This window comes from Ambystoma mexicanum, chromosome 1q (assembly GCF_040938575.1).
Source record: "Ambystoma mexicanum isolate Mex_15411 chromosome 1q, UKY_AmexF1_1, whole genome shotgun sequence".
In the NCBI taxonomy this organism is placed as follows: domain Eukaryota; kingdom Metazoa; phylum Chordata; class Amphibia; order Caudata; family Ambystomatidae; genus Ambystoma; species Ambystoma mexicanum.
The window spans coordinates 606,415,058-606,440,107 of NC_090922.1; the positions used below are offsets into that span (position 1 = coordinate 606,415,058).

The 25,050-nt window shown below is 44.7% G+C and overlaps 1 protein-coding gene across 1 annotated transcript in view; it reads left to right on the plus strand.

Annotated features, from left to right (window-relative positions):
- Nucleotides 1–25,050, plus strand: part of PAPPA2 (pappalysin 2) — a 1,097,660-nt gene that overhangs the window by 858,273 nt on the left and 214,337 nt on the right. Inside the window, exon 16 of the mRNA XM_069641146.1 lies at nucleotides 2,252–2,465. Coding sequence (XP_069497247.1) covers nucleotides 2,252–2,465 — 214 coding nt within the window. The remainder of the gene's footprint in view (nucleotides 1–2,251; nucleotides 2,466–25,050) is intronic.

The following is a 25,050-nucleotide window of genomic DNA, read 5'->3' on the forward strand; positions in this document are numbered from 1 at the left end:
GGAGCCACCAGGTAGGCAGGGCCTGCTAGGTGGGGGAAAGGAGCAGCAACCTAAAAGGTGCCAGGTGGGCAGGGCTTAGGTCAGGTGACCTAGATCCACATGCACCTGCTCCCCGTCTGCAATGGAAAAGAGGCTGGAGGGCTTCTTAAGTAGGAAAAAAGAGCGGCAACCAGGAAGGCACCAGGTGGGTGGGGCTTGCTAAGTGGGGAAAAAGAGCAGCAACCTGGAAGGTGCCAGGTGGGCAGGGCTTAGGCCAGGTGACCTAGAACCACTTGCACCTTCTCTTTGTCTGCAAGGGAAAAGAGGCTGGAGGGCTCCTTAAGTAGGGAAAAAGAGCAGGAACCAGGATGTGCCCATATTTTCATACTCCTACACTATGCTTGCACTGAAATTCTGTTAAAACAAACTTTGTCATATCCAACAGTTTTGGCTCTTTTCGACAAGTATTTATTTGCCATGCTTCCAGAAAATGCCTGTCCTTTGCCTACACCAAAGCCAAAGCATTTGACATTGATATTAAGTGTTGCTTTTTGGAAAATACCTGATCCCTGTTGTAGATTCTAGTAATTAGTGCCATTTTTAACAGACAGTTCAGAGAAAACTCCTTTCAGGTTTTATGGAAGAATGTTGTGCTGCCTGCATTTCTTAGTGAAAACATCCTGGATATTGATGCTGGAATTATCAGTTATTTATTCAAATTTATGTTATTGTAGAGTCTGGACAATGCCAGAATTCCTCAATACTAGCACCATCCTGCCTTCATTCTATACCGTGCTTCCCTCCTTTAGATTCTGGTGGCTCTCTATGTATTTGGCACTGCCATGTTCCACTTTTGCTTTTTGAGGTGGGTTCCCTTGCAACCACCCTTTTCTGCACTCTCCCCCAAGCACCCCTTCCTCAATCCAAACCACCCCCTGACTCTTTCTATTCCCTTCACCTGCCACACATTTATCAGAACAAGAGCCTTGCTGCTCCACCCACTGTGTCATATCTTCAGGGTCCGAAGAGCATTGACAGATCTTCTGTGTATTTAGCATTCTGCACCCCTGCATACTCCGGTGTCCATCCTGCATGTCAATATGTAGCCACTGGTGCACAGGCAAATAATTGTATAAAATGTATACAGCACCTTGTATGTAGACATACAGACACTGTATTGGAATTTATGTCAAACTGGGGCATGCAGGTTCAAATGGATGAACAGGATGATAATAGCTTGCCAGCATTGGGTTAATAAATAGAATAACTATTGGTAGGAGGTATTATCATGATCATCCATACATCTAAATTGGGACTGGGCAGCCTGAGTATGGTAAAGGGATGGCTGGATAGATCCACCATTGATTGATTCCCTATGCATTGTTACTTGATAAGGGACCCTATGTCGCCTATTTGCAGCCAATGGATTTTAAGAACAATAGAGGTTTCAGGTGTTCCCAAAGTACCTATGGTTTGGTAATGCTCTCAAAGTTTGATCAAGTGTATCTCAGAGCATGGGATTCTTCTCTTTCATAGGCCTGAGCCCATGTTTTAATCATCTCTTGACATTCCACTGATGGATGTTCAGGGTATGCAGAAATGTATGTAGATTTATTTTGTCACATTTAAGGACACTTTCAAGGCATACCTTCTCATACATCACATCTTCGCCAACCTTCCATTCTTCATGCTTTGGCATTTAAGATGAAGACATCCCATTGTAATGGTGGAGATTGGTTGCTGATTGGATGGCATCTTATCTACTAAGAAGAGAACAGAAAATCATATTCCTGATTTTCTGCTCCAGCACTGATATGAAGACGAGTGGCTTTCTTGCTCTCTTTTGCATTATAACTCTAGGACAGAGCAGAGCGTTTTCTCCTCCAGATGCTAGTCGGGAATCTGCATCTGTCATGTCCTAGGTGCCAGGAGCTCCCTGGCGAAAGGCTGTTGAGTCTTCATGGTGCCCTGATTGATTAAACCTTTTAGAAATGAGAAGGTGGACTACAGAAATGTTTAGAGAGTATCCTGTCTAGACATATGACAAAGCAGCTTCAAAACCATATGAAGCCCACTTAATTAAATATTCTTCTTCTAGATTATAGCAGATATGAAAAAAAGGGTCTACTGGGCTAGACATTCCCCTACAAAGTTTATTTGTGCCTCGCAAGTTAACATGTCCTTCTTACAATAGCAATATGTGGTTTATGTTCTGTATCCACACAAACACTCCTTGTGTTTTGACTTTTTGCTTTCTGTCTCGATGTTCCAGGTTTGAGCCAATGGTTGACTTGCATGGAGGATGGGCTCTGGTCCCTTCCGGAAGCCTACTGCAAGCTGGAGTGTGAAGCCCCACCTCTGATCGCCAATGCCAAGCCACTTCTGCACAGCTGTTACCAGGGTCCCCACGATGTGGGTGCGATCTGTCGATACAGGTGCAAGCCGGGATACTACGTGGCAGAGACTACAGAGAGGAAGACCAATAAGTAAGTGCAGGAATTTCCTCAACAATCTGTCCTCTCCTCTCACTACCTTTCAATCACCACTCACAAGTGCCTGGCTGCTAACACCCCTCCCCACCCCACCACCCACCATCACCATGCTTTTGAATCCCCCTACCTACCTCCAGGACACACCGGAACCTGGCCCCTGCCACGGCACTGTATCCCATGACAGTAACTTTCTTCTGCCCCTACCACAGACAAGTCACAGGTACCAGGCTTCTGCCACCATCCCATTCCCACTAGTGGCAGGTCAGTGCCACCCCCACCCAAAAGCAGCAATCCAGTATTTGGCCGGCTAGCCTCTTTTTCAGTTGTCCCATTGCATGGCGTGCGGGGGGAGGGAGCAAGGAAGAGAGGTGGGAGCAGAGAATGTGACATGCCAACTCATGGCTCAGTGAGGAGCATCATGGTTGCCTACTCTCAGTGTCTGTTTTGTGCAATGTGGATCACTGCACCCTTCCAGATGGAGCACTTCAGGATGCACAAGCTGTGCCGAGAGGACAAGGAACCGCTCTTCCTTTCTCTGCATGTTTCCCCAATACCACTTTGATTTCTATTTTACTGACCAGGAAACAGATAAACAAGGTTGTGTGGGGCTGAAGGGGTTAAAGTTAAAGTATTCCTGGTTTGAAGAAAAGTCAACTATTTATTGGTTTGCTGGTCCTGAACTGCCATGAGGGGTGCTTGACTGCAGATGGCAGTACGGTGTCCCCAGAGAGAATTTAGAGAATTAGCTGTTCATTGGTGACTGAATGACTGACACTTCACTGACCCAGTGACTGTGAGGACCGTTGACAGGAGAGTCAAGCTGGGGCTTTCTTTGAAGAGAAGGTGAGAGGACTGAGGCAGAAGTAGTGCTATTTTGGGTGAGAGGTGATGTAAACACAGTCCTTAACAGGGGGGAGTCTCATTTAGGATTTCCCAAGATTAGAGGGGAGGGGACGATCCAGTCACACAATGACAGGAAAACTGACATTATGTGGGTCAAGAGATAATAAATGATATCTAACTCATGCATTTATGTACGGGTAAGGTACACATTTAAAGAATAGGCATTGTTATGCATTGATGACGCAGCAACTGCCCGATAGAAGATTTAGCAGTCAATAATCCCTGTTTAGGGAGTGATGTGTCAGAGTGCGAACACATTGCCCCAAGGGTGATCCTTGAGCCACTACACTAAAATCCTGCCTGAACACATGGGTTCAGAGAATGTCTTGACAGGTATCCTCATGTTAACCTACAAGAGAGTGCCTCACAGGTCTCCATCACTGAGGGTCAAATAAATATTCCCATTACCATTGTCCGTACTCGGAAGGGAGTCGAGCTGATCCTCTACAGTACAGAAATGGGTTGCCAGCTTTGGTGAGTGCAGTGTTTTAGTAATTAAGGAGTAGATCGCTATTGGTCTTGACAGGTGCCAGGAGTCCAATAGGTGAAAGGGCTAGTAGCTGCAGGATTCTGGAACAGGTTCTGTCATGGTGAGTCTTACCGAGGTCGGGGGCTCTCCTCATGAACCAAAATACCAATAAATTGGATCCACACCTGACCTGCGCATATGTTTCTGCCATTTATATTTATGAACTGTACGTCCTACTATGGTTGAACTAGAAAACTTAATAACATGGATAACACCTTGGATTGCTATCTGTTTGTTTCAGGTGGTGGTGTCTCAGCCTGGCGGCTTTTGTTGATAGTAATATGTGGTTTGGGTCTTATTGGCTGTATTTCAATAGGTTGAGGCACTTTTCTCACACAGTCAGCACACCACACTCAGATTTAGAATTTACCATCAGGCGGAGTAGAAAGGTCAGTGAACTAGGCCCACCCTGATCTTCTGTTTAACAGGTAGCACCATAGGGTTGCATGCACAATCCTTTGCACTCATACCTCTGAACACTGAAAGAACAGTAACATGTAACCAGTGGCGCACCTCCAAACAAACAGAAGAGATTAGCCCTGTGTCTTTGCATGTATCTTTGCTTTCTTCCGTTCGCATCACGACCATACTGATAATATGAGTTCAAAGGAATATTCAGCATGAAAGGGCTGCAAAAACTGAAAGGATAAATGGGAGAGTGGCAATGGTGGAAGATATGGAGATTCAGGAGGAGAAAATGTCTGCAAGTCTAATTGAGCAAACAAGTCCTGCTAGGCGAGCCAAAAAGACATTCAGGGATACCTTACAAACCACATAGTGAATTGAACGATGGACACCAATGAACGTACGGTCACCACCTTAGAGGAAGTATCCATATTTGATGGTGTAGGCTCTTTATTCACTGCTATACCTGAAGCCATCATACAGGAAGGTCAGAAGAAGGAACATCGGAAGAAGACGTTAAGTATGCAAACCGCGATGATTCAAGATAGTAGCACAAACACTCTGCCGAATGTTGAATGCTCATTGGGGATGTAGAGGTTGACCTTAGAATGAGAGCCGAGAATTTAAAAGGTAATTAATAGATCCAACAAGTTTCTCTCTAATGAAACCGTTGACCCCAAGTTGGGAGTGAAGATACAAAGTCTTTTTTGTCCCACCAATGCATGTATTCTCAACAGAAGTGCCATTCTCAACTTATTTGATTTGATTTTACCACTACTCTTTATGTAGACAATAAATATTATAATAGTGGATCAACTCCAGAAACAGCCATTAGCGGGGGTTATAGTCTATTTTAACAACTTGAGGATCAGGGACTTGGACCTTTAATGTAGACAGGAATTTGGGGAAATGTGTTATGAATGTGAAGTGATTGATAAAGTTTGGATGAATATACCAGCATTAAAAAATAGAAACGAAAGTGGAAAAATGTCCATGCTGCAAGAGGAGGAAATTCTGAGCATCACAGTTATTTGTGATGGAAATAGGAGAGCATTCATATAACTGCCCAGAAAACAACAAACAATTAAAGAGAACAGAGATGACTGTTTGCAATCCTCCAGCCAAAAGAAATGAGACTACCATGATGCATATAATTATAACTTTCTTTCTCTGTCTCCAACTTTACCTTCATGCGCCCCAACCGGTAGAAGCTGTATGAATTCTTGGCCTTCTCATTCCTTGTTCATTTTCCTGTATTCTTCACCTCCGTTCCTGTACAGTAATCAAACAACAATCTGAGGCTAGCTGTTGTAGGATGGGTAATTGTTATGCTAACATAATGCATCACAACTTTAATATCTCTTCTGTCATAACCATTACATGTCTGTCACAAGTTCTCTATAATATGCATCACATTGCACATATTTGTATACCAAATATGCATTAGATGTCTGCCTGAAATTCCATATAATGATTTCTCTGGTGGGAATAATCTTCCCCTCTGTGCCTTTAATAGAATCTTGACTTTCTATAACGTTAGTATGGAAAATAAATATTCTATGTGAAGACCGGAGGCTCGGATTATGGTTGTTCGAAGCTTACCTACCACCAACGCAGACATCTCCTCTATTGGTCTGAAATGAAATTGCTTAAATGTCGACCTCTTAGACCAGCATGTTGCCCTTAAGATGTCCTCCAATCTAGCTCCTGCGTTATAGGCCTTAGACGCCATTGCTCCCCTAATGGAATGCACCCATACGTTCCAATTTCAATGCCTGCCTGTAGCATACACCATCTAACCCATCTGTCTAGGGTTGCTCCTGCTACTTCTTTGAATGGTTTCCTCATTGATAAAAACAGTTGTGTCACTCCTGGGACCCTAAGCATACTCGTCATCTCTTCGCATTGTTTAAGACACCGGACTGGGCCTAACTTAGGTTGGTCCGGCAAGGCCGAGTATGAAACTGTTTTGATACCAGTGTTATTTCTCCTGCTAATGTGAAATGTGACCCCCGCAGGGTTGAATGACTTCCTGTCTATTTTGAGTGCTCTTACGCCTTAAACTCTTTTGCAAGATATGAGGCAGAGCAGTGTGGTGAGCTTTCCTTGTCAAGTAATGGTTGTCTGGCCAGTTGATAAACAAATTCAGGACTGTGTTCATGCCCCATGTTTGTGTGTATTTAGGTAAGGGTGGTCTTAGAGGTCTCACTCCTCTAAGGAGTCTACATACGAGTGGGTGCTCTCCCACCGCCACATTCTCTGTCTTCAGGTGGCCGGCAGATATGGCTGATCTACGTGTGTTTAATGTTCTATATGCCTTACTCTGAGCTGCCAACACCACTAAGAAATTTACTATCTGAGTTACATCTGCTCTATTGGGATGTATATTCCGTTCCACACACCAGCTAGTCCATCTTGCCCAAGCCAGTCTGTAAACCTTTCTGGTACCTGGTGTCCACGCTTCCTCAATGAATTCTGCAGCATCTCCCGAAAGTCCTGGCTCTCCCAAGTTGTGCTGAAATTGCTCATGCAATCCATCTCAATTCCCCTTCCTGGTTCAGTGTGGGTGATATTCCCCCACTGGATTCTGAATAAATTCCCCAAACTGAGGTAACACTAGTGGATTTTTTATTGACAGTTCGAGAAGGTCTGGGAACCCTACTTGACTCATTCAGTCTGGGGTCATTAAAATTACTGTCACCTGCTATCTGCTGGCTTGGGCTATTGTTCTCGAAATTATTGCAAAAGGGTGAAACGCGTATTTCCTGTCCGGCCCCCACAACTGTAGGAATGCGTCTGTTGCCTCTGCTGATGCATCAGGCCTTCAGCTGAAAAATGGCTTCAGCTGAGTGTTCAGTCTGGATGCAAACAGATCTGTCCTTCATGGACCTCTCATTTCCATTAGGGACACAAATACTGTCCTGTCCAGTTGCCAATCGCTGGCATCTCTCAGGTGTCTCGAGTTGCAGTGTGCCACTTAGTTCTCCAGACCTGGTAGATACTCTGCCATGATACTGATCTTGTTTTCCAGGCACATGTGCCAAAATCTTTCGCCAGCTCAGCTAGCATCCTGGACCTCATCCCGCCTTGCGTGTTTATGTACTGTACTGCTGAGACGTTGACCATCTTTAGTAGTACACAACAGTTCACCCTGTCCAGAATCTCACTGCAAAGGACCCCGCCAGTAGTTCTAGGCAATTAATGTGGAGCTCCAGCTCCATTCCTGACCATCTGCCTCCCATTGTCATCTCCCCGCAATGGCATCCCCAGCCCCAGCGGCTGGGATCCGATTCTATGATGAGGTCCGGGGATGAGCCAAATATCACTCTCCCTTTCCAGTTCTCCATGTGTCTGTGCCGCCACCATAGCTCCGTCCTCGCCTTAGCGAAGATCGGCACCTTTTTTTCATACGATAACCCTTTTCTCAGGTGCTGGATCTTCAGGCGTTGGAGAGCCCTGTTATGCAACGACCCCAGGAAGATCGCCTGAATAGATGACGCTAGTCTTCCCACTAGTCTGGCTAGCTACCTGAGGGACAACTCTTGCTTCCTTTTTATCGAGCTGATGTCTTTCTTGATCGCGTTCACTTTGTCCAACAGTAGACTGAGCATGGCTGTCTTTGTATCTATTATGAAGCCTAGGAACTCTATTGACTGTACCCGTTCCAACACTGATTTTTTCCCAGTTTATTAAAAAGCCCAGCTCCTTTAATAAGTGAATTGTCTTCTCTGATTGTTCTACCAGTTTTGCTGGTAATAAACGTGATGCAAAATAATGTTCCAAAATAAAAGATTCCAATGCTAGGGTTGTGCTCCTTTCCCCTATAATGTATCCTGTAACCTGCCAGCTTGGCATGCTCTGCTAGCAAGGATAGGGTTCCTTTTGTCAGTGCTAGGGTTCTTGGCCCTCTTCTCCTCAACCTCTCATGTCGGTGCGGGTCCCAGACTCGCAATACTTCACACAGCTTGGTTTATTCTCCTGCCAAGCAAGTGGTCTCGCAGGGTCCCAGACCCTCTTTGCTTTCAAACTTGTTTTTTCATATGGATGCGGGTCTCAGACTCACACTGCTGCATTGTATCCTCTTGGTTCACTCTCCTGCCAAGTATATAACTACCTCTCCTTTACATCAGGGTCCCTCTCTTTTGAGTTCCTTAGCTCACCCCATTGCTCCCCCGGATCCCTAATGTCTCCCGCTCAAACCACTTACCTGTTTTCATTATTCTCAGAGGTACCAGCCTTTCCTGGGTAGCTGGGTACGTTCAGGAGGTTCCAGTAGCCTTCAGGCATCCAGCCAGGTCTGCAGCACCTCTGCAGTCTGCTGCCTCTCTATGGCTGTGCATTTTGTCTCTTCTGCACCTTGTCAGGTCCTGCGCGGCTCCCGCTATTCCACTTTGGGGGACGGTTCTCTCTCTCTCTCTCTCTCTCTCTCTTACGTCACTCCTGCACTTAGGCTTGAACTTGAACTACCCGTGAACACCCGCGTGGGATTGATTTATTGCTTTGGGCCAATCACTGGCCTTTGAAATCTAGACAGCTCGTTCTACTTATTACAAGTGATCTTTAAACTCGCTGCCATCTTCTTCGTCACAGTACCAGCCTTAAAGCTACATTTGCAATTTCTGGTTTTTCATATCATCAACAAAATATATATCGGCTCTAACCAGGGAAGGGTTAGGTGGATTTAGAGAACGGGTTGAATATGGTAAAGCGGGGTGATACTGTGCTTTCTAGTGATTGTCGTCCCCAATCCCATAGGGGGATTCCTTCCCCATGTGATACTCCCTCAGTGCACCACCCCCAGGGGGACTATAGTAGTTTGGATGCACCACCGTGGACCCATGGGAAAGGTCTCCCCTAGGGGAGAAGGGATGACCCCTCAGATTCGACATGTCATGCTAAATAGAAATGTCAAGGGTGATATCCCCAGTAAGTCAACCTGGCGCAGAAGTGACTCAAGTTCAATGATTGATTATATATGCTTATCTGAGCCGCACTTCAACAGGTGTAATCATTGAGATCATAAACAATAACCTAACTGGTTACATGTCTTTATAACAAATTATTATAAAGACTGTATACCAATCTAACTGACCACAGCATGCTGATTGCCACCGTTAGACTGAATATCAGGTCCTGCTATTCCGGCCCTTGTAAAGATCTACTGGTGGATGGCAGAAAGACGCACGTCACATGGAACTCCAAGCTAATTAGCATTTTTAATGGGGAATTTAATAGGTTTTTAGATCTATAGATAATGGGCCTCATTACGACTTTGGAGGCATCCATGCCCTTATTAAGGGCATGGATGCCTCCAAAACTGTGTCCGGGTCCAAGTTCCCTGAATGGGGAAATACCGGGCCATTCCGAGTATGGAGGACCTGGTATATCCTCCATCAGGGAACCCGGGCCCGGTCCTTCCCCATTCCCATTCGAGCCCCCATAGGGCTCAATGGGAATGGGTGCGAGAGCTAACAACGGGCCGATTACGACTGGACTGTTGTTAGCTCCCTGGTCCCCTCGCGGGACCCACTCTGGACATCTGGTAAAACCAAATGTCCAGAGCGGGTCCCGCGAGGGAACCTTGTAATGTTGCGGAATGGGTTTAACGGCGCCGGCACCATTAGTGGTGTTGTTAAAACCATTCCGCAATAGTTGTAATGAGGCCCAATGTCTCAAAAGTTGTCTGCCTTTACTCCAGGCTCATTCTCCATATTTATCACTAATAACATTTCTGAAGTTACTAAGGAATTGACTAACCATACCTCTATAGTTCAACATCATATTTATAATGAATCATTACAAAATCGGAAAAGGGACCTACGGCAAGAGATCAGATAAAAAAACTTAATTAACATTACCCAAGGGTACAAAGTGGTAAAAAATCAGAAGAATTAAACAAAAATATAAAAATTGGGTAAAACCACATCAACACTTACTCTTTCAAAAAGATGGAGCATGTGTACTGGATGCTATACAGACAAATAATGCTAAACATGTTTGGAAACTACAAAATAAGGACCATTTTGGCTATTCAAACAAACCCTGTTCCTGAGGAGACCCGGGCAATGGTCTTTCTAGAGCTGTATAAATGTAATTCAGAGTGTCCACAGGAGAATCAGAGGGGGGGGGCAATGGGACTTTATATTTTTCTACGAAGACATTCTGGAGATAATAAAGAACATCTGTAACTCGTGTGCTCTGGGGCCTAATGGTTTAATGTTAAATGTTAATGTTAAAGGACATTTGTACCGCGCACTATCACCACCGAAGTGGTCCCCTGGCGCTCTGGCGGCTCTGGAAAAGGGGAGGAGAGGGGGTGGGTTAGTGGGAGTAAGCTGGAAAAGTGCAAGAGAGCAGTGATGTGCTGTTGGCAGCCTCAGCCCGGTGGGTCCGTCGGCTGGGCTTGGGGTGTTTTATGGTCCGTAGTTGTCGTGTGCTGTTGTGCAAGTCTATGTGTGGTTTGTTTTGTTGTTGCGTTGTTGTGAAGTTTGTGCGGAATGCTGCGTTTAAGGCTTGTGGTTGTGTTTGGTTAGTTTGGTTATAGTTTGAGAGGTGTATGCAGAGGGATGGAATTGTTAGTTGGTTGGTTAGTTGGCATTGCTGTCCTTGCAATTGTGGGATTCCATCTAGGTCCGGTACATGCTAACAGTCACATTTCTATCTGGATGCCGCGCAAGCTAGGTTCACAATTCTAAGTGTGGTGCATGCTAAGACTTACAAATGCTAACAATCACATTTCTGAAATTCCATCTAAGTGTGATATATGCTAACCTTCACATTTCTGTCTAGATTTGGCGCAGGCTAAACTTGGGAATTCCATCTAAGTGTGGCATATGCTAACAAACACATTTCTGAAGTTCCATCTGAGTATGGCATATGCTAAGAATCACATTTCTGAAATTCCATCTAAGTGTGATACATGCTAACAATCACATCTCCGTCTAGATTTGGCGCAGGCCAGATTTGAGAATTCCATCTAAGTGTGGCACATGCTAAGAATCACACTTCTGTCTAGATTTGGCGCTTCTATCTAAGAGTGGACATGCTAATATTCACAGTTCCGTCTAAGAATCACAGTTCCGTCTAAGAGTGGACATGCTAACATTCACAGTTCCGTCTAAGAGTGGACATGCTACCATTCACAGTTCCGTCTAAGAGTGGACATGCTACCATTCACAGTTCCGTCTAAGAGTGGACATGCTAACAATCACAATTCCGTCTAAGAGTGGACATGCTAACAATTACAGTTCCGTCTAAGAGTGGACATGCTAACAATCACAGTTCCGTCTAAGAGTGGACATGCTAACAATCACAGTTCCGTCTAAGAGTGGACATGCTAGTATTATGGCACTCTATGTTATTGGTAGGTAAAATAGAGTGGCAGGGTTTTCTGGAGTAGAGTGATTTCTCTACTCCCCACCCATGCCACACTCACGTTTTTTTTGTTGGTGTCTGTTGGCTGCAGGCTTCTTGGCGTCCCCTGCAGACACATCTTGGAGCCGCCATTGTTGGAGCCGCCCTTTGCCTTGGGGCCCTTAGCCACAGGGGCTGATGGGCAGAGGGCTGCCCGTGTCGTGTCCAGGTTGAGGAGGGGTAGGCCAATCAGGGCCTGGGGGAGGGTGCCGGAGGCGGGACTGAAGGGGAAGCTGGACCGGGGAATCGAGGACAGCAGGGATGGCTCTGTGTGGAATTGGAGTGCCATGCTGCTTCCGATGGAGTTGGGCAGCAGGAAAAACGAAACGCTTACCTGTAGAACCACGATCTAAGTGGCTCAGGCAGCATGAGTGCAACTGGTTAGGCCCTTCTGCACAACACGGTCGGGGTAGCCAATCAGGGCATGGGGGCGGGTGTCGGAGGCAGGACTGAAGGGGAAGCTGGACCGGGGAATCGAGGACGGCAGGGATGGATCTGTGTGGAATTGGAGCGCCATGCTTCTTCAGATGGAGTTGGGCAGTAGGAAAAACGAAACGCTTACCTGTAGAACCACGATCTAAGTAATAGGGTGATCAAGGAAGCTCTTGAAATTAGGCCTTAGTACTTTACACATTGTTTAGTAGTATTTTGAAAACCAAGGCCTTTCCATAGACCTTTATCATACCTATTTATAAGAAGGAGACTGGGAAAATCTAGCCAATTATCGACCTATCACCCTCCCGGATGTGGACAGCAAAATGTTTGAATCACTTGTTTTAGATGAAATTGAAGGATGGCTGTTTAAAACGGAATGATTGTCCAAGTTTCAAACCAGCTTCAGAAGGGGGATGTGGTATTGGGCTCAACGGTCTCATCATCAACACAGTAATAAAAAATGCTTGTGAAACAAATGCACCCATGTTGTATGTCACTTGCGTGACTCTGACGTGGGCTTTTAATATGGTCGACAGATCTCGCCTCCGGTCAAAACTGCTAAACTGGGGCCTCCCTGACACTATTATCTGTTTTGGTTAATTTTCACTCCAATACATCATTTAGAGTGAAATTTGATATGAACAGCACATTAACAAGGGGAACTCCAATAATTAAACTGCTTAGACAGGGGTGTGTGCTAGCCCCCTGTCTGTTTAATTTGTATTTATCAGATCTAGGGGAACATCTGAATCATGTTGCCTTTGTTTCACCCCAAAAAAGTAGGGGAGAAAATCACCTGGTTAAGTAATGCGGATGACGTTATATTAGTAGATCACACCCAAATGGGTCTGCACTGCCTTATTACAAGTTTCCAGGACTACAAAGTTGTAAATACATTGAAAATTAAACCAACAAAAATTTAGGAAAACCTACTGCTAGGTGAGCGACCAAGTTCTGTAACACTTGAAGGTGCTGCATCAAAAACGGTGGTTGGGAAAGTAGCGTTGCATTACAGTAATCAAGAGTCCTTGAGACGGCAGCAGAGACGACCAGACGTCAAAGCTTTAGAGGGATGTACGGAAACATTTTCTTCAGCAGTCTAAGCTGAGCATGGCCTGAACTACATCTAGCATTGACCTGAGGGGAAGCAGAAAGCGATGAGGCTATTTTATTCTCAGATGTTTTAAAAGAGAGATATGGGCAGGTAGTGGGCCCAGTGAAGAAGGCCAGAAATCACTGGTCCAGAGGCACTTGGTAGCTGGAGAACGCCTGAGGACCATGACCTTGGTTTTCTCAGCGTTGAGCTTTAACCAATTGACGTTCATCCAGCTGCCATTCTCAGCCAAACAATCTCTGAGGCGGAAGGCCGTCAAGTCCTGGCCTTGATTGATTCTGAGAATAAGTTGCATATTGTTCGCGTAGGCATAGAACCTACACCCATGAGAGTGGATTAGATCATCAAGGGGCAGAACATAGACATTATAGAGTCATGAAGTCCTAGGTTCCATGCAAAGTGCCTGTTGGGGTTGGTGGCACCAGTGTTGGATGCGACTGAGAAGTGTGGTATAGGGGTAAGTGCGCAGGATTATTTTTGATGGGCATCTTGTTAAATAAAGGGAGACAGCGGTATAGTAAGGAAAAGAGGAGAGTGGTTGCAGGCATTCCTCTCGTGGGTTATTTGCACAATAAAACTGACCATGAAGCTGGCGAGTGTGGTGGAAGGGGTGTTGCGTCAGAAAGGTCCTGAACCACGAGAATGTGCCTATTATCCCGAATCCCCCTGATCTACCAACAAGTATGCATTTGGCGTCCAAGCCACCCTTTATACAACCACACATTTCAAGGAAAGCAGCCGTAGACACCACCGAAAAGCAGCCCATTATTTACTGAACAGGCACCCGGGTTTGACCAGAGAAAGTGATGGACAGTTCTGCTGTTTTCACAGAAAGCCAGACATCTATACATGTTGTTGCACAATTACACACCGACTTGCCTCGCTCTAATGACTAACCACATAATCAATTCCAGCAAAGCCTTCTGATAGAATAGCTTTGGCCTTCTTCCGGTACCTGGGTTAAATTTCATAATTGTGGTCCATTCTTTCTGGTAATGATTATAGGTAAGGCTGGAGTGAAGAGGCATGAGCTATGACTCTGCACATTTACAAAGCATGACTCAGCAACGTCGCATTACCATACTGACGTAAGAAGCAATTGCCCATTACCTCTTGTATGCAATGGAGGCATGGGTAGGTGCGAAAAAATTGATTTCTGCCAGTGGACAGCGAGTTTGGAACCCCACAGCCCTGGAGAGAAGACCATTTAGGCGAGTATATTGAAAGATTAAACAAATAATCTGGAAGAAAGCAAGCTCGTGCATTCTCTTGCTTTCATGTAGGATAAATTCTTCATATGCATGTTATTCACTTAGGGGGGCATTTTAAGGGTTACATGCATGCATGGGACCATCAATGTCAGCATTTACATGAATGCTGTTTGGTCCCCTGCTTGTCATTTTAAACACTTACAATAACAAAACATTTACAAAACAGAGTTTAAACATGAAGAGTGAAACCAGTTAAATCACCTTTCCGCTTCAGTTTTACTCTCTGTTTTCATAGGAATCCATTTGTTTTCTACCCGCATGAAAATCCCATGCAGGTGTAAAACTAATTGTACTTGGAAGATGGAGGAGGAAAGCATGGCAGAAAGGTGAACCCTGCTCTGTGCTCCTTCCCTGCCTTCAAAGGGAATGAAGATGGACTGGAGAGGTAAACCAAGGAGTAAACACATTACGCATTGTTTTACACTTTGACTTACCCCACGCCACCCCTTTCTAGAGTAACCTGAATCTGCCGACTGATGCCGATGGAACACTTATATTATTTTCTACAACCAAACAACATCCCCAATGAGGTGCACCCAACAGAAACCAAAGAACCAACAGAAAGACAGTCATGACATGCTCACCAGGACGGAGGCACTAGAACGCCACATCTACACCATTCCGATCCTGATCCTTTCAAAACCTGAACTGACCAGTGTCACCCTAGATAACAAGAGAATAGAGATATTACCTACCCAGTCCCACACCCGAAGAAAGGGTCAGGCGCACCTATCAATCCAAACAATTTCTCACTATGATACAGCGGGGTCAACGCAGCACCAACAAAGCGAGGCGGCCCATGAGGAACCAGCATCAACCCAACCCACAGGGATACAACTCTAACGGAATCAGAATTACCTGAATCAGGACACAGACCCCACTAACCCAACCCTCAATCTTCTGCATACTTAAACCACACAAAGCCACACAACCATCTCTCTCCCAGCTATCCGCACACACTTCACCACACTGCATCAACAACACATAAACATCACCTACAGCACTCGAGGTCTTGCCCGATCCGATGACAGCACCAAAGCCCAGCACTCGGTGTATACCGAGCTGAAGCTGCCAACAGCACATCACTTCGCTCACTCTCCTGCTCCCCTCCTCCCGACTAACCCTACCCGTCCTTCCTGTTTACAGATCCGCCAGAGCGCCTGGGGACCAATTCCGTTGGTGACGGTGCGCTATATAAGTACCTTTAACATAACATACTGGTGAAAAAAGTAAAAAGTCACCCCTAGGTCTGACCCCACAATGATTCCTCACACGTATCCTCCTGGTTTGCGATTTCTGTAAATGGTTCAACTTGTGAATCCTCTGAAATATACAATGCTTATCGCCTACCCACTCATGAAAGTTTGCAAACAGAAATATGCTTTCACTTGAGAAATGGCATCACACTTCAAAGCTTGCATTGCCTTCTGTTTTTTTACTTTCTGTTTTCAAAGAGTACCTGCTGGTTCCCAGGACTCTAATAAACGTTGAGATTGTTGTAAATGGCTCCGCTCTACTTGGCTGAGAAGCTCACCACCTCCGGAGGCCATGGCACTACCTGACGCCACCGCATCCCATGGCTGCAAACAAACAATTGCAAGCAGGGCCCGCCCGAGGTATGGGCATTATGTGCAGGGTCCCAGGACCCCGCTCTCAGTGGCCCCGCGCTGGCACCAGTGCCTGCCTCGACGATACCAAGAACAGGACCCCTTCCCAGACTAGCCTGGTGGGTTGGGCATCCCTCCCGAGTCTGGTCCACCCCCGTCCTCACCTGGTGGTGTGCCCCCCGCAACCCCTGGCACTTGGCCCCCTGACATCCCACCAGCACTTGCCTAGCCCCTGTACCCTTTCTTCCTTCTTCCCCTCCCCCTTGCATTTGTATGCCCCCTCCCCTGACCGTCACTTTCTACTCCCGTCCCTCACACTTCTTGTTACTGCACTTGCACGACCCGAATGTCACATGGCTTAGTAGGGCCATTATTGTTGTTTATCTTCCTGTTCCCCTCTTTTTTTTGTCTTGAAACACCATTTTGCTGAATAGCGCACCTTATGAATATTCAATACATCAAATCAAATCAAGAAATATTGTTGTAAAGAGGGGCTGTGCTGCTTCCATGTATACGGCCCGCTTTTACTTAAATCGAGTGAGGCCCTGTGATGCCGTCGAGACAAATGCCCAACTCCCAGCTACCCTACCCTAAAGCGATCTACATGAGATGGCTTATTGAAGGCACCATTTTTTTGGAAAAGACTTTCTAACGTTTTTAAGTTAAGAACTTCAAAGGTGCATTGTGATTTTGAAAGTACGCCCAGCACCCGTTAGCTGCTTAAATATATGCCCTCTTCCAGGACAGTTTAAAACTGTTTTGTGTGATATATTTAATTATCTGCCTTATTTCCACATGTTCATATTTAACACAGCAAGAAGAGTTGATTTTAGCTAGAGTGTAACATGTTCCTCACATTATATATGAAGCATCCATTTGCATTGAATGTATTAAATGAAAGGGTGGCCCTCCAGCGTGGGGACGATTGATTGGCAAAGTAGAAGTATTCTAACAGAAAGTGTCCTACCACTACGAAAAACGTTCAACATAAATCATTCATGCATGTTACTTCATTAATTCTTGTGAGGTATTACAATCCCTCCTGTCCTTCATAGCCCTTCTTCAGGGTAGTCATGCATAAATGTTGCTGACATCATCATTTCTTTAAATGATTTATTTTTTGTTCTTTTGCAACTGCGTTCTGGGGCCTTTTTGAGTTAGCCCTGTTATCTTTCTAACCTTAATGAAACATACAATAATTATTTCACAATGTGCTCTAATGTTATACACAAACATTAATAGACATCAATTAACAAATATATACGTGATGTTTTGAACCAATGAGAGTTACCTTTTCTTATGAGTCTTTAAAGTACATTTTCAGAATCCAAAGACCATTTTTTGCCTTCTGCTCATTTGCATTCTGGTATTTGTAGTCTTCCATTCAAGGTGGGAGGAATAATGCCACAATTGGACACTTTTTGCCTAGCATATTTATATATGGATTTGTACATTTGTGTGAGTACTTTACTATGGTTTGTGTACTTTTCAAGTGATCTTTATAACATAGAATACGGTTGAAAGCCAACCATGTTGGTGTGAAGGGGAAATTATGGGAGGGCAAGTGAGTTATGAATATTTGCCCAGGATGTGGCGGGAGACGTTACCGCCCTGGAGAGTGCAGGGGTTATTTTCCTTGGTTATGGCCCTGTGCTGATTTTCAAGGCACACGTCCAGGATACATGTGGGTGGGCATCGTCTTCCCACTTTTTTCCAAGGGCAGGCGCAACCCCTCATTGGGTGCTTTTGCAGTAGACATTAAAACAAAAGTGTGTTTGCTCAAGTGTTCGGCTTCTAGGATTTCAGCCCAGGTTGTCATGTTCCCAGTGCAGACGCTTACCCACAAGACTACATAAAAGTGTCATCAAAGCACATGTCTCTTATTTGGATATTGTTTTCCAACAAATATTTCATCGTAAATTGTTAGGTTTAAAAGGTGTGCTCCTTTCATACTTTGCCAGCTTTGTTATTATAAAATCTCCTCTCTCTGTTTTTCTTTCACGTGTTGATACATTTTTTAGAAAGGCCAATGCTCATTTGTCTTTTGCACTTTTTTCTAAGGGGAAAGATCAATAGAACAGAATTTGCATATTGGACTTTAAGATATGTTCACTTATTGTGACTATATTCATGGGTGCCAGTTTTTGATTTTCCCTATGGGGGCAGAAATTCCCACACTAAGCGAAGACATTGAGCTTTACCTATTCACAGGTCGAAAAACACATTTCACAGCACATTTTGTAGCAGGAATATGAAGAAAAAAACATAATTTACAGAAGGTCTAAACATATAACATCTCAGCAACAGTTGCCTAAACTGCTCAGTTGTCTTGAAGTATTCTACAATAGGATCCCTTCCTTCCCCCTGCAATTTAGGTGCCCAAAAAAAGGTTTGGCCTGCTTACCCTCTCGAATCATGATTCAGGGGGTCCACTGATGATGCTGCCTTCCTATTTTGAGGTGAACAGTGCTTGCTAATTTTGGAAGATGCATGCTAATGTCTCACCCAGCCTGGAGTCAGCACAAGAGGAGATAGAAACCGTGCCACAACCAGTGATTTAGATGAGCACATCACGAACGGGTGCAACTGCACCCACTGCCACCATGTACTCAGCACGTTTGCTTGCCATATTGTGCCCCACCACTTTTTTTTAGGATTTGAGCCCTGGTAATTTTAACATTTGAAGACCTGCAAAATTGTTTACCTCCCTGTCTCAAGACCTCTCAGGTAAAAAGGCTCTATAACACTATAAGGCAATCCTGCAGTATAGGAAACCGACCCTGACTGCCCCAGGGCCAATTCATGCCCTGACATGGCATCCTTGAAACCTGCTTGCAGTTTATTTCTTTAGACAGCCAAAATAATAGCTGTAGCTTCAGAAATAAAAGCATATTGCTAGTTTGGACAGTATGACCTAATATGTACACAATAAAAATGAAACAGCAGTTAATTTCACTTAGCAAAACACAACCACCATATGTTTACAATATCTTCCACTGTCAGGTGGTGTCTTCAAAGAAAAGTCTCAACATGAACTTTTGAAAACAATTTTTCTACCAATTAAACCTGGGAAGAGATGTGGAAGTGCGGGAATTGTAGGCGGATCTCAAATCCCGGCTTCCCCACTAGACCAAAGTGAGTATTCCCCGGACCCCGACCCATCCTTTTATCTAACTATGTAACTAAGTCGCCTTCTTGTAACAGCGCCTCAACGCCCTTTGGCTGTTTGTGCGCGTCATAAATTTAAATAAATAAAAAATGAATCCTTGATCTGCCAAAATTAGCAGTCTATACACGGTACGCACACTGACTGATACTTCAAAAAAGGTTCACTCCGGATATTGCCACATTGGTAAATATTAACAGTGACAATTGCATTCTGGTCGTTGTAGTCTTGATTCGCGTGAACTCAATTTTGGCCTAAAAAGCAAAGCAGAGTGGCACACGGTTCTCGCGCGACGTGGAGTGATCTAGTAGCATTTCATTCATCCACTTTACTAAGAATATGCCTCTAAAATATATATGCACACACCCTCCGGGGTTAAACTTGTTAAAGGTTAAATGTTGCAACTGCAGCACTGTACTTGCTTAAGACTTTTTAAATGTAAGAAGCTTGGCATCCCTGGCCCCGATGCCTGGGCTGCGGGCTGCTGGCAGGGAGGCGCTCCGGGGTAATTTATGGCAGTGCTGGCCCCGGGGTTGGAGCGGGCCTCCGCTCCACACCCTGGGAGCTGCGCGCAGCTGGGGCGGAGCCAGAGCCTTTAACCGGCTCCGTGCAACCGGGGCCTGCGGCAAACCATCAAACACAGCCGGCCTCCTAAATCACCACCAGGCCCCGCTCAGTGTCCCTTTCTTTGCCTTTTCTCTTATATCTGTGTTTGTGTTTATTTTATATTGGCTCCTGTCGGCTCCTGTAATTCTAGAGACATATTATTTGCTTAACAGTTTAGATGGAAACTGGACGGCGAGGAAGGTTTTGCCTGCCAAGTGAGAAGAGAGTGCATATTCGTGTTTTTTTTCCTGCTTTCTACATTTCACCCTTTCTTTTTTTCATATACATTTCGATTTTTTTTTAAAAGCGAACAAACACGGGATCTTGCAAGGATTCACTAGGCCAACCCATATATTTGGTTATGTATGATTTGTAACGCGCCACTGCAGGGAGCAACGGTCGAAGTGCCCCAGCTCCCCACAAACCCCATCGCCACGCCACACACCCACGCGCACCCCAAACCTCCACACAAACGCGCCTGCTGTTTAAGGGGACTTTCAGTGCAGTGCACTTAAGGGCAAGTCTTCTCCCTATACTCTTGTTTTTAAACGAAGCCACTCAAGAACGGTTTCTTTTTAAAATGATGGTAAACCTTAATTAAAACAGGTAGAGGAGCACCGGTGCCACCCACTTCGACCACTGGCAGGGAGCAAGGAATGGGTGGGGGAGTAAAGGGGCGAGGAGGGTTTTAGCAATATGGGGTGGGTACAAGACAAATGTGTGCAATCGGAAGCAGTGGTGGAAGAGGAAAAAAGGAACTAGTGGTACTCTGGCTGCATCCAAAAAGGAGGGACTGGGATGGCGAGGGCGCAGGAGCCGGGCTGATTGGGGGTGTGGCAGGACAGGCCTGGTCAGGTCAGGAATTGACATTTGGTTTGCAATTTGCAATGTATCTTTTTCCCGTGTTGCCAGACTACACTTTGGCTGGAATAATAAACTCATGGAACTATATTTGTCCCTGACAAAAATATGAAAATCAATATATTCATAAATAGAAATCCTTGACAAAACTGTGTATTCAAATTAAACAAGATACTATTTGACACACATCTTTCTAGAACATGTTTATTAGTGTTATAAGTGAATCATGATCTGGTTGCAGTCACCTAAATTGAATCCAAATATTGGCAAAGATAACAGATTATTATTATTATTATTATTATTATTATTGTTATTATTGTTATTGTTATTATTGTATTTCATGAGCACGGACCTAGCTTTCAGAAGCAACAGAGCGTTTAACAGAGGTATGCAACCGTACAGATGCATAAAGGTGCGCTTTACAGAGGTATGCAACCGTACAGATGCATAAAGGTGCGCTTTACAGAGGTATGCAACCGTTCAGATGCATAAAGGTGCGCTTTACAGAGGTATGCAACCGTACAGATGCATAAAGGTGCGCTTTACAGAGGTATGCAACCGTACAGATGCATAAAGGTGCGCTTTACAGAGGTATGCAACCGTTCAGATGCATAAAGGTGCGCTTTACAGAGGTATGCAACCGTACAGATGCATAAAGGTGCGCTTTACAGAGGTATGCAACCGTACAGATGCATAAAGGTGCGCTTTACAGAGGTATGCAACCGTACAGATGCATAAAGGTGCGCTTTACAGAGGTATGCAACCGTACAGATGCATAAAGGTGCGCTTTACAGAGGTATGCAGCCGTACAGATGCATAAAGGTGCGCTTTACAGAGGTATGCAACCGGACATATGCATAACAGAGTGCTTTACAGAGCTAACGGAACAGAGCAGATAATCAGAGGGGGTAAAATACAGAGGAGCACAGAGGAGGGGTACATCTGTGCATGGCGGTGTGGAGGAGAGAGGCTGATGGCATCTAGCGAGTCAGGGTGCGCGGGAGTGACGTGGTGGCGTAGGTGTTGAGGAGGAGAGACTCCTTGAAGAGTTAATTACTTAACTTTATTGGATTTATATAGCACGGACGCTGACCCATTGGTTTAAGGGCACTAAAATACGAAGTTCGGTCTTGAGTTATTTTTTTAATTGTAAGAGCCCCAACGATGAGTCTGATGCTGATGGGGAGGAGGTTCTGTAGTCTTGGTGCGCAAGCAGAGAAGGCTTGTTTTCTGGTCCTTTCCTTTTTGCAGCAATGAATTTCAAGTCTGCACATTTACAGGCTGCTGATGTTGCTGTGTCCGCCAGAGATGCTGAGTTTCACCGCGTGGTAGCTGGGTGACTTGAGGGCGACTGCTTTTTAGATGATGCAGGAAGACTTAAAGGTGATTTGTGCATGCAGTGGGAGCCAGTGAAGGTCGATGAGGGCCAGAGTGATGTGGTTACATCTGCATAGACCATTGATGAGGCGTGCAGCTGCATGTAGGACACTTCTCAGGGACACAACAAAGGACGAACGGAGGCCTTCAAGGAGTGGATGGACCCCATCCAGGTGGGATAGGACCAGTGCTTGAATGGTTAATGTAAAGCTGTCCAGTGGGAGGAAGATTTGCCTTTTGCGTAGGCATTGGACAGGCATTTTCCAGGCCCTGTCATAATTGGATTACTTGATCATAAAATGCAACAGCTGGAACATGGTGTGATTATTTAAGCATATGAGTGTCTGGCATATGCCTATTTAATACCTATACAAAAGCCAACATTGTTGAATTTGTCAATGTTTATTTAGAGAGACCTCAGTGCAAGTATACATCGATTGGTTGAAGGCAAACTTGTTTAAGACATGTTGAATGAAACTTGTAGCTGCAATTAAGCCATTAACTCTTAACTCTCAGCAGACTACTTACAAATAACACTGACAGGCCAACGTTTGATGTTATTGCTTGAAAGAATTAGCTTCAAGATAGCCCAGGAGGATGTCTTTCAGGCAGGGAGGGAGGAGCCGGTAGTGGGTGGGAAAGGCCATGGGGACCAAAATGGCCTTGGGCAGTCAATTGGTTGTGAATAACTAAACCACACCCTCAAAATCTGTGTCCCTCCTCACATGTCCTCTCCTTCCTAGCTTTACTTGAATGCAATACTTTCATCTTATAAGCACCACCAAAAGCTCACAATTGGCTGAAGTAAAACTACGGTACATGCAAAGTTCTGTGGTTAGGTGTCCCTTTAGTTGTCACCCTCTGTTCCTTGGCTGTTCTGGTGAGTCACTCTCCTCTGTCCCTTGGCTCCCTTGGGAGCTGCTCCTGTGGTCCACCCTGTGTCTGGCCTTTGACTCCCTGGTGAGTCAGTGTCAAAAGCAAACTGAAGCAAAAAGTCTTCCATGTTCTGTGTGCTGTTTCTTTTTGAAGTGCACTTTGAAAGTCTCAAATTCCCACTCTTGCATGGCGTGTCAATGCAATCAAGCGTGCCGTTGATCTGAGAAAGATGTGGTGACAATAGCCACTTCTGAATCACTCTACCTCCCAACCTAACTGAAAGTACATAGCGGTAGACAACGTGCACACCGAAAAAGCACAGCTTACAAAATGGAATATACACCATCTGGATGCCTGTATATGAATGTATATGCTCAACATTTCCTAAAACGCCAACTTAACCCACCACAGCTACACCAACACAACCACTCCAACAGACCCATGGAAAACCACACAATCAAGGACCTTAGTAACCTGGAGTGTGCATTAACTTTTGCTCCAGATAGCTCACAAAATATCTCAAGCATGCACTGCATAGAGCCAGACCTTCATTCAGATCTACACACATCAACATTGTAACAAAGCAATGTTGCCCTGGTCCCGCGCTAGTGCATCAGTCTCCATCCCACTGCTTGCAGATCCTGAAGCTCCTAGAAAATGAGAAACTAGTAGCAGGTGTGCTATAAAAGATGCCATACAATAGCATAACAGGACATAGCAAAGAGTTTCACTCATTCTCCGATGGCGTAGTACTCTGCATGGCCCAAGCAACTTCTGTGAGTGGCAGCAACAGGGCAGACACTTAGTGATGACTCTGCCACAGTTAGTGTACCATTGACTGGCTGCTAATCACTATGTATGTGCCTGTCAAATCTATATATATAGGACTGAGGGAGGGCCAGTGCATCAATAGTGAAATTCTGGGAGATGGCTTTGTGGTCCACTGACAGAGAAGCACACTAGAAGAGAAGTGTACATTATTTTCTTCCTACTCATTACATTTGTCCCATTGCAAGGGTGTAGTTTTATCAGTTAACATTGTTTGCAATAAACACTCCATGTGTTGCAGTTAAGTCAGAGTGTGAATACATCATTTACTAGGATCACACACCTTGGCTAAACAGCGAAGCAGGGATTTTAACCTACTCTGCAAATTTGACCACATATCTTCCAAGCTTTACTTGGTACATATATTTAAGTTTTGGATTTTAAGGCCTACCACAATACTGTCTTATAGAGTTTACTTGCAAAATGCACAAATTGCATAGTAAAGCCACATAACCGCATGTAAATCCTTATAGCAACTTGTTAAGCCAAAAGAACATCATTGTGGTTTTAATGTTGACATCCTGAAGGGTAAATTATAAGTCCCAGACTGCTTAGATAATGCAAGCCAGAAAAGTCTATTTAACCCCACTGTACGTTCAGTGATTTAAGGCACGGAACAGGCACAGAAATTGTGTAATAAACTCAGGTGTGGAGTTTCTTTGTTACAAACCTCCAGTTTGTTGTTATTAATGATGTTGAGAACATTTGATTATTGACATAAAGCAACTTTATTTTTACGCATGTCAAGCTAGCAGAGATCATGGACATACACTTTAAAAGGGTCCTTGGTGTCATTCACTTTAACTCTCATAGATTTGCACGGTAACCGGTGCTTTGCAAGGTCTTTCAGCTGGAAATGTCCAAATCCCAAACAAACGTTCTTACTATTTAAGGTAACGTTCAATGCAGTGCACTGAAGTGCAACTTGTAAATTCTTCCTATGCTTATTTTAAAATGAAATCATCCCAGAATGTTTTCTTTTTAAAATAAAAGTATCGGAACAGTAAACGTTAATTAAAAAAAAATAGAGGAGCACCGCTGCTCCCAATTGCTCCTGCCCACTACGACCACTGCATTTGGCTCAGAAGAAAGAAAAAGCGCCCAGGTGCATTTCTTCAGAAGTCTAACTAAAAGTACGCTTTGTAAAACGCAAACAAGCTAGTGGTACGGCGTAACAATGTTGCACTT